This window comes from Nymphaea colorata, chromosome 1 (genome assembly GCF_008831285.2).
Source record: "Nymphaea colorata isolate Beijing-Zhang1983 chromosome 1, ASM883128v2, whole genome shotgun sequence".
Classification (NCBI taxonomy): Eukaryota; Viridiplantae; Streptophyta; class Magnoliopsida; order Nymphaeales; family Nymphaeaceae; genus Nymphaea; species Nymphaea colorata.
Window position 1 is genome coordinate 39,291,906 of NC_045138.2, and position 10,499 is coordinate 39,302,404.

Below are 10,499 nucleotides of genomic sequence, written 5' to 3' on the forward strand. Positions count from 1 at the left end.
TGGGTCGAACAGATCCGATACGACGCGAAAGGTGAATCCTAATCAGGTTGCGATTTGAGAATATGGGAAAGTGAATCACATGGATACCTGGACCATAGGCTGGCTAGCCTGGCTTCATTCCATGGCCTACATTGGCATTAGTCAGAACATTTTTCTGTAGTTCTCTCAAAGAGTTCCGAGAAAACCAGACTTTCAATCCACTGAATTGCTTGGAATCAAAGCATTGGGGAAATGCTTGAATGGCCTTGTGGATTTGCCTCCTCCAAAAGCATCATTTGCTTAGTTTGCGATTGCCTGCATAAAGTGTGCATCCAATTCCTTCTCCAGTGAAAGTTTCACTGCTCTCAAAAAAGAAGCTGCAGATGTGAATCTAGAATGAGATCGGATAAGAATTAAGAAATATAACTAGATCCAGAAGCAGATGACCCAGGATCTTTTGTTGTTCCATTAGATGTGACAAATACATAGAAACCCATTTGAGGAGAACATGATCCTCACAGACCCAACACTACAGACCTCATCATTGATACGATCTGCTCTGGTCAATTTCCAGTGCCCATGCCATTGACATTTCCAATTTTTCCATATTTAACATCTTTCAAATATTGTGTCAGTAACACATTTCATTACTTTACAAACAATGAAAACTGACTTGCAGAGGATAAAAGAATGAAGCGGAAGAAAGAGTGGAAACAAATAATCAAAATGTATTTATCAGTATATATCATTATAACAATAACTTTATACAACGAACATCATTATATAAACCATATGGGTATACGTCAACAGAGCACCAAAACCTAAAAAGGTTTTATTGTTACAGTAGTCATATACATACTACACACACAGGCAAAATCAATACCAAGCAACGAAGCAAAAGCAGGAGGCCTGACAAAGGGGCCTATCCTGATAGATCACATGGTCCTTCTATTCTAACACCAAGGAGAAGCAGAACCGCCTCTCTCTCCTTCTCTATCTTCCTCTGTCTATGGCATATTCAACAGATTGCTAAACCACTTGAGAACACCTCCCTTCCGCGGCTTGTCGTCATCGTCTTCATCCTCGTGCTTGTGCTTGTGTCTGCGTTTCATCTCTTTGAACCCATCGGGAAAAAACCGGTGGTGGTGGTCGTGGTGATGGCGGTGATGGGGCTGATCGTGGCCACGGAACCAATCGGGAAGATGGCTCTCGTCCAGGAAGCGGCCCTCGAACTCCGCCCCTCTGATCGGGAACTCGATCTCTCCCTCCTTCTCAGGGAAGAAATGAAGACCACCGCCCATGTGCTCGTGGTGGTGGTGCTTATAGCGATCATCGTCATGATCGTCGTCGTGGTCGTCGTCGTGATCGTCGTCGTGGTCGTGGTCGTCGTGGTCGTGGTCGTCGTGGTGCTCGTGGTCGTGGTGGCGCTCGTGCTCGTGTTCGTGTTCGTGCTTGTGGTGGTGGAATCGGCGGGGGAAGCGGAAGAGGAAAGGACGGCGGATGTAAACGTGGTGCACGTGATGGCGGTTTCCGGCAAAGAGATCGTCCTCCTCGGTGGGGATCGGGCCTCGCAGGGTCAGTGGCTCTGCCGGTAGCGTCGCCGGCTCGGACTCCGACTCCTGCTTCTCGCTCGGGAGGAGAAGCTTGGGCTCAATGTTTACAAGAGAATCCTGGCCATCTTCCTGTGGTTTCTCCGGCAGAAGGGTAGGAACCCGCGCATTGATAAGGAGGGCTAGGGAGAGGAGGAGGGAGAGGAAGAAGAAACCCTTCGCCATGGCTGGGGACTTGGGTGAATGAGGAGACGACTAGCGTTGGCTTAGACTTTTATAGAGGCGTTGAATGGTGGTTTTGGGGAAACGTCACGCCTATGGCTCTGCGTGGAGTCCGGAAGCACCGGCCACGGCTAGCGTCCTTGGTCCCGAGTCCGGTCCAGCTCGTCTCGGTTCTCGGTTTCCCGACTCATGAGAACTTGGTGATTTAGATTTCCCGGATCCAAATGTCAATGGACCCCTCAAAGGGATCGGACCGAGTCAGACGGGGTCTATGAAGTAAAATCGTGGTTCGGTTTCTTGAGCAGAGCCGAACCGGGCCTAATTCGAGGTCTTACCAAATAAGGAGGAGTGTGCGTGTGACTGTCGGTGAGCGGGTGCCCGGTAACCGGCTATGACCGTTGACCGCGTTTCACGCGGCAGTCACGTATGGCGGAGGAGTTTTTCACGCTTCCGCTGATAACGATGAGCCTCTCTCAAGCCTCCCGTCGAAACTATTTACCGGTGAATTTCCACTTCCTGCTGCGGCTGACCGCACCTTCTTCTTCTTCTTCTTCTCTCTCTCTCTCTCTCTCTATATATATATATATATAATATATATATATATATATATAGAGAGAGAGAGAGAGAGAGTTATATATATAGAGAGAGAGAGAGAGATGAGATATTATTTAGATTGAATTTGATAGGTTGATGAGATCATCTGAAAGCTGAATTTCTACTGTTTGTAGAGGGCAGTGACCTTGGTGTTCAACAAAAAATGGATGGGATTGGTATTTGACATTCACTAAAAGCTGTGATGAGAATATGGAAGAACTCTTTCATGAGAAGCAATCCATTCAGTTTCAGCCCCCATAAATAAATAAATAAATAGAAGCTTACGAAAAAATGAAGCAAAGCTATCCAATGGTGTGGCCTTTGAAGGACGTTAAAAATTAAAAAACTAAAACAAATAGATATCTGGTGAAGGTTAGGAATTGGGAGAGGTTGTAGTCTTTTCCCGGGGCAGGGGAGTAAACGAAGACAGGAAACAAATGCCAACTCGCCTTTAAGTCGGTTCATACCTGGAAACCAGAAGACAGGAAACAGGACAAACAATAGCATTGACATACAAGTATATAAGTTCTTACTTCAGGAAACAGGACAATAATAGCATTGACATTAACACACAAGTGTATAAGTTCTTATTTCTTCCTCTCTCTGCACTGTCCTTCATTAATTAACCTTTTTCACACATTTTTTGGCTTTAAGATGTGTATATTTAGATAATAAGATTTCCTAAAAGTTCTAAAATCAAGTGAAGAAGAATAAGGGTTATGAATAAGAGTAATTATATATCCATTTTGCCTATAAGGAATGTAAGATGGCAGTCAAACGAGATCCATCAAGAACATCTTAGGCTGATCTAAAGCTCCTTGTGGAGAAGACAAGTCTGAAAACAAGCTGGACTTTCGGGCCTCACTTGCTCACTATGGGGACCATCAACCTTGCATTTTCAAAATTTCTGCCTCCTACCATCCTTTGACCCACGTGTGAAAGCACTATATGTCGCACATATCATTTCGTGAATGGGGCCTCATTTTGGGGAGACTTTGATTTCCTTGAGCCTTAGATTCTAAGGTTTCAACGGACGTGCCAAGGGCACTTTTGCTTTTGGAACTCATTGAATCGCTTTTCTGCCATCTCTCTTTCTTCCAGCTTAGTTCTATACTTTTCAAATTGTATATATAAGTATTCCAAATCGATTGTCTTTACATCGCGTTTGTTCACATGAATCACTCATGCCTAAAATGTAAATCCCTTTGATCTATCCAAACATCGTCTCTACTGATCTATCCAAAGAAGGGTACTAACCAACCCAGAGAGCCTGTGCTGCCAATCTTATCCAAGTTCATGCTTTCCATCCTGCTCCCTGCAATTCACAACTTTCCTGCCTACTATAGCTGAAATTCTGCTTTCACATATCTCCATTCTATTACTGCTATTTGCTAAATGCAACCATCGAGCTGGCCACCTTCTTCTTCTTTCAAGAATCCCGATCAGTCTTCTTTGCCATCCTTTATTGGTCACTGTAACCAGATAGGCGCCAATATCATTTGCAAGCTGATTGATCCCCCACTTAAGAGCTTTCCATTGAGCTTCATCACCACCTTAAGAGCAACCAACAATACCCATTGTTTCTGCAGGGGCTGACAAAATCAAAAGCCATTCTTCTACTTTGAACAGCATCTTGATCTGTTTGGAGAGTGTCATTCTCTCTCATCCAGTCGATCGGCCTCACATACGAGACCCAAGTTAGACCATAGTCTCATTAGCTCCTTTTTCCTGATATATATTCCTTCCATTTAATGGCATCATTCTCTTCTTTACAGGATTCCGTATGATCATCCTCATGGATTGAACTGCAACTTCCAAGTCATCTTCATGAAAATTAGTTTTATTTTTCGACCACCACTATCTCCAGCAGACAATGTGGAACTGGTCTCAAAGTTTATTTGGGCCTTTCTAGGGAAGGAATTCAGGGTTCAATAATTATGTTTGATCAAGAGCATCCTTTTGAAAACACATTCTAGGTCGCAAGGCGATTAGAGTCTAATTTATTTTTTCCAATTTCCAGGTTGAGCATAAAACCTTTGGTGTTTGGGGCAAGGGACTCGGGTGGTGGGACTTCCTTGACCCTCTTCAAAAATGGGAGGAAGGTTTTAGATGAACTAGGAGTTGGAGATCACCTAAAAGGCTAGTTGATTGACATAAAGTGTGATGATTGAAGAATCTGTTTTTTCTTGTTCGGCCTAAGTTCCATCTTCATGGATTTTATATGCATGTCTCCATATAAAATATTCTTTTTCACCGTGTTGCAATTTCAAGTATCAACGTTACCTGTATATCTCTTTCACTAGTTCAGTTGTTGGATCATGCATTAGTAAAAATTGTCAGGGCGTTTCGGCATGGTTGGCAGTGAGCACGCAACAACAATAGCAACTACAGCTGCAGCAGTGGCAGTGGCAGCAGTTACAATGCACAACTCGATCTCTAGGAACATCCGGTTTTACTCAATGCCATTGTTGGGAAAATTGTGACAAATTTTAGGTGCTGTACTCAGATAAATTTCAAGTTTACATTTGTTATTACTGTTTTGCTTTTATGTTTTTTTAATGAATTTATGCAAAATCCCAGTTGGGGAAATGTAGCAAACAACATTAGAAAATGGTTAGGGCCTATTGATCAACAATATTTTTCCTTTCTGATGTCATTTTCATGACAAAGTGCAGATGTTCCTCCACCCATATGATTGCATGCTTCTGACATCAACATTTCAACCCCCTTTATTTTTTTGAGATCGAAACAAGTAGGGTTTTAGTGAAGTAATGAAATTCCTTCAAAAAGAGAAAGACTGTAAGTGACTTAGAAGGAATGGAGTATAAATTTAAGCATCTTGAGCCCGTTTTACTGCTAAAAACTATAGCAAGTAGCAAGCATGTTTGATGTACCAAAGAGAAATGACATGCTTCAAAGTGGATGGATCCTGACCTTTTGCAGATATGTTTGTTTCTGCTTTTGTGAAGAAAATGTATAGAAGAGCAGCATCATGTGTTCAGCCTATGAAGATGCAACCACTGAGCAAAAGTACATAGAAGAGAAACTACTTGACCTGCTTAAGGTACTTCCTTGTGATGTTTATTTATTCAATCTGCCTATATGGGTGACCATGGCAGTGTACTTATAGTCACATGTACATAGCTATGTGAAGGAAATATAAATCTTTCATTTATAAAACTGTAAGTCATTTAACGAGATTATTTTATGACATCCAATTTCTTTTGCAGCCACAGTCGCTCATTTGTTTCCATGGATCAATGTGAAACATTAATCGATCCTATCTTCTTACAAAAGTAATCTTCATGGGTGATTTTTTTGTAGCATCGAATGAACAAGAGGTAAAGTGATGCAAGAAGATCGCTTGTCTCGTTAACTCCCTTTAACTTAGTAAACTGAGCAACATTAGATGGCATCTTGATTGGTATGGTTAGTACTAATGGCATCGATTGGTCCTATGGTTAACGATTCCATTGATCATCGAGGCAACGAAAAATGTCCTCCAAAAAAATCTCAACCGTTTACACAGTAAACAGTAATCACATGGGTGATTTCCAACTCACATTGTCTTGGCTTTGAGTTGTAGTCGTCCAATTTCTCAAGGACCAAAAGAACAAAAGTGCACTAGTATATGTGGCCAAATTTTGTTGATGAACCCAATTCTCTCCATTGACGAAGTTCACTGTTCTCTTGGATCAAGAAGAGAGATAACGTGAGTTAAGCATGCAGACACCATTAGATTCTATTGCTCCTACTACAACTCAAAGTCAAGACAATGTGAGTTGGAAATCCGTCAAATGTTCGTCATGGAAAAGTTAAATCGTATTAAGGCATGGTTTTGTTTCATTGGATATGAAATTAAAATCTCAACCGTTTAAACCCGGCGGCGACCCGCTTTTGATATCCTTGGTTTTTGAGGGGAGAGGTCCCTCCAAGTCCAGCCTCCTGCGTAAGAGAGCCCAGAGGGAGGGAGAGATGCTGCTCTGCGGCGGAACCCAGGAGATAGCGTCCGTGGGCGTTCTCCAACTCTTCTTTCTCCACAAGCCGCCGCCACCGCCGTCGACCGCCACCATCTCCTTCTCTATCGCTTCCGCCCTTATGCTGAGGTCTAGGGTTTTGGGTGCCTTCTCTTCCCTCAAGACTACCACGCCTTTCACTCGCTTCTCCCCACTGTTCTCTCACTCCCCAAAGGTTCCTCTTCCTCCTCCTCGTGTGGGCATTCACCACCAGCCTTCTTCCAAGACGACCCAACTCACGTCTCAGCGCCAGCTGCCCCACAGTCCGCTTCCCGCCTCTTCCGTCGAGTTGCATGACCAGAGGACCAGCGAGGATGATGTCGAGGAGAAGTTCGTTGGGGCAGGCACATGGGGTTCTGATAGGGAGTTTCGCACGCCCACAGGCCCGTTATTGGAGGTGAGGGATCTGGAGGAGCTTCCTGAGCAATGGAAGCGTTCGAAAGTTGCCTGGCTGTGCAAGATTTTGCCTTCTCATAAACCTGCGACGCTCATCAGACTACTTAATTCTCAACGGAAGTGGATGGCCCAAGAGGAAGCTAAGTATATCATCGTTCATTTCTTGAGGATTCGGGAGAACGATGCGAGTTTCCGGGTTCGTTTCTTCTTTTCCTTCTATGCTTTTGAGCTTCCTGTTTATTTGTTTGGCTTAGAAGGTGTGAGTTTAGCTAATTCTTTCAATCTGAATTTTTTTGGCTCTTAGAATATAAGTTGCTTTTGGTGTTGGTATTATCGGCCACCAAGTTGAGTTTAACACGTTCAACGTTTAGTACATCTTTTTAGTTCCTTGGTTTCTGTTTTTAGTTCCTCCTTTTCTGTCTTTGCTTAATTTTATCTTGTAGAGCACGGTCGTAGGTTGAAATATATAGTAGTTCAAGTTTCAATGTTTTTAGTTTTGAACCTTAGCTAGGGTGAGTTTCAAAAAAATGGCAGTTTTGGTACATGGGATTAACAAATGAGATTTTCCTACAAAGGTTTAAAAGTTACGAACCAAAATATAGGAACTGAGGTGAAGGAGAAACACCGAAAAGATGTGAAAGCCTTCCAGAAGCTAGGGAGACAAAGTAAGATATGGGGTACGTTTAATGCTACCTTTGACAACGATACAAAGTCTACCAATCAAATTGAAGACCTTTAGTCTTTAAGCCATGTTTGCGTGCAATATTGAAGCAAGTAATGGCATCATTGAAGAAAAAAGAGTTACTATATGATGTGCATGCCTTAAAAAGTTTTTCTTGTAAAAAACTTGCTTATTTGTATATGTCTAAACTAGGAATTTTCTCTTATTTCTTCTTAAAATTCTAAAAGCTTTTGCATAAGTTTGCACTTTGTAGAGGTATGCTATACCATTTAATAAAGAGAAGATCCATTGCAATTTCTGCAGGTGTATAAGTGGATGGTCCAACAACGTTGGTTTCAATTTGATTTTGCGCTGGCTACTAATCTAGCAGATCACCTGGGCAAGGAGCGTAAATATTCAAAGTGTCGAGAGTTGTTTGATGACATTGTAAATCGTGGGCAGGTGCCTTGTGAATCAACGTTTCATATATTAATTATTGCCTATATTGGAGCGGATTCCCATGGTTGCTTGGAAGAAGCTTGTGTGATATATAACAGAATGATTCAGCTAGGAGGTTATCGTCCTAGCCTTAGTTTGCATAATGCTCTGTTCAGGGCCCTCGTGAGCAAACCAGGGGGGACATCAAAATACTATCTGAAGCAAGCAGAATTTATTTATCATAATCTGGAATCAAGTAAACTCGAGATACAAGGGGATATATATGCAGGTCTAATTTGGCTGCACAGTTATCAGGACAACATCGATAAAGAAAGGGTTGCAGAGCTTAGGAGAGAAATGCAGCAAGCAGGGTTGGAGGAAAGTCGAGATGTGCTTGTCTCCATCTTGAGGATTTGTTCCAAAGAAGGAGATGTTGATGAAGCTGAAAGGATCTGGAAGAAGCTACTTAATGCTGATTTTAGTATTCCTTCTCAAGCTTTTGTTTATAGAATGGAACTCTTTGCCAAATTAGGGGAGCCTATGAAATCTTTGGAGGAATTCAGGAGGATACAAGAACATGGAGTGCCCAACAGCATTGTGGCATATCATAAAATCATTGAGGTAATGTCGAAAGCCCAAGAGGCTGAAATTGCAGAAACAATTATGGATGAATTCAGGAAGAATGAGATGAAGCCTCTGTTGCCAGCTTACGTTGACTTGATGAATATGTATCTGGATCTGAGTATGCATGATAAAGTAGAATCTGCCTTTGTACAATGTAGCACTGAATGTCGTCCAAACAGAACTGTTTATAATGTCTACTTGGAGTCGCTGGTGCAAACCAATAATCTTGAAAAAGCTGAGGAGGTTTTCATTCAAATGCAGACTAATGGCGCACTTGGTGCCAACGATAGTGCATGCAACATTATCTTACAGGCATATTTGGATTCTGGTCAGCATGAGAAGGCAGAACAAATTTATGATCTGATGTGCCGGAAAAAATATGAGATCAAGCCTTCGCTGATCGATAAGCTTGACTATATGCTGAGCTCAAGGAAGAAGGTCGTAAAGAAACCAATAAGGCTAAAGCTTGAGAAAGAACAACGTGAAGTATTGATTGGCTTACTTTTAGGCGGTGCTGAAATGGAAATGATTGAACAAAGGAATCATTTGTTCCACTTTGAGTTCAAAGAGAATTCCTTTGTTCATGGTATGTTGAAGATGCATATCCAGGAGAAATTTTTTGAGTGGTTGGACTGTTATAGCCGACAGAGCAATGGAATTGAAGAGATCCCATATGGGCTTAGCACAATTCCGCATTCATCTTTTGGGTTCTTTGCTGATCAATTCTGGCCAAAGGGTCGGCCGATGATCCCAAAACTTATTCATCGATGGCTCTCTCCTCGTGTGCTGGCTTACTGGTATATGTATGGAGGCCATAAGAGCTCAAAAGGGGATGTCTTGCTCAGAATAAAGGGCACTTTAGAGGATGTGGAGCGGCTGGTCAAGGCATTGAAAATGAAGTCCATTGATTGCAAGGTTAAGAGGAAAGGCAAAACATTTTGGCTCGGTTGTCAAAATAGCAACGCGATATGGTTCTGGAAGCTGGTGGAACCTTATATCTTGCCAGATTTAAAAGGTATTCTAAATCCTGAATTTCACGGCTCTGTAGATGAGGAGACATCAGGAGGGGGCTATAGTGGATCTGATACAGATTCTGGATTGGATGTTTAGCAATGAAATTTTTGATTCATTAGTGCGATGAGTATTATTTCATACTGGAAATGGTACGAACATGAAATAATCGGGTCTGGAACATTATAACCTCCTCCGTGGACGTCATCTCCAAAGAACCTCAAGGCAGTGGTGTCTTCATTACGAAACTTAGTATTAAAAAACAGCCTTGATTACCTGTTTATACTTTCGTGAATCTGTACAATTTGTAAGATAAAATTATTCTCTGTCCTTTTTGCCACCAACCCCCCAGAGGCAAGGACGCAATGAAAATTGCCTAATTTGTTGTAACCAATTTTGTACAATCTTGGTACCTGCTACTAGACAGATTTTAGTTTTTATACAATAAGAAAAGATAGTGCAACAAGGTTTACATCGTGGTTTAGTATCTGCTGCTGTTCTGTCTTGACATATCAACATAAGCAAAGGAATATGCTATGCTAATTGTTAAATTGAGAACCAAAAGCAAAAGTTCAACGAAAACAGAGTAGGGAATCTTTTTTTTCTAACTTCGTAACAGCAAAGAACAAGCCACATGAAATGATTGCTGCCTGATGGCGTCTGCGCTGTCTGAAATCTTCGTGGCTTGTAGAAATGTGATTGCTTCTTTTTAGTGCAAGTGCCCGAACAGAGAGTAGCAGGTTCTGGTTATTGGTTTGCATTATGGGAAAGTATGTAATGGTACATGCTATTGCAACCTGAACGATCAAATCATGATTCTGCATATGACGGTCTGACTGTCGATGGAACCGAATTATGTACGCTGGTGCATGAACAACACCGCGCCTCATTTGATCCAAAGGCTGTATAAGGTGGAACTGGAGTTCCCGCAAATATATCGGCCATTTTACACCCCCAAGTTGAAAGCATATGCCTGTCTGATCTACCATCAAGCCGCATTCTTTCAGG

General features: G+C 42.1%; 2 protein-coding genes across 2 annotated transcripts; one reads left to right on the plus strand and one right to left on the minus strand.

The window, feature by feature from the left end:
- Window positions 1–986: 986 nt before the first annotated feature.
- On the minus strand, window positions 987–1,754 carry LOC116246741 (uncharacterized). The gene has a single exon (XM_031618593.1). It carries the CDS (start codon window positions 1,752–1,754, stop codon window positions 987–989), a length of 768 nt encoding a protein of 255 aa, XP_031474453.1.
- Window positions 1,755–6,260: 4,506 nt separating this feature from the next.
- LOC116246266 (pentatricopeptide repeat-containing protein OTP51, chloroplastic) lies at window positions 6,261–9,978 on the plus strand. Its single transcript, XM_031618040.2, has 2 exons — window positions 6,261–6,953; window positions 7,743–9,978. Exons 1-2 carry the CDS (start codon window positions 6,321–6,323, stop codon window positions 9,588–9,590), a joined length of 2,481 nt encoding a protein of 826 aa, XP_031473900.1. The 5' UTR covers window positions 6,261–6,320; the 3' UTR covers window positions 9,591–9,978.
- Window positions 9,979–10,499: the final 521 nt, after the last annotated feature.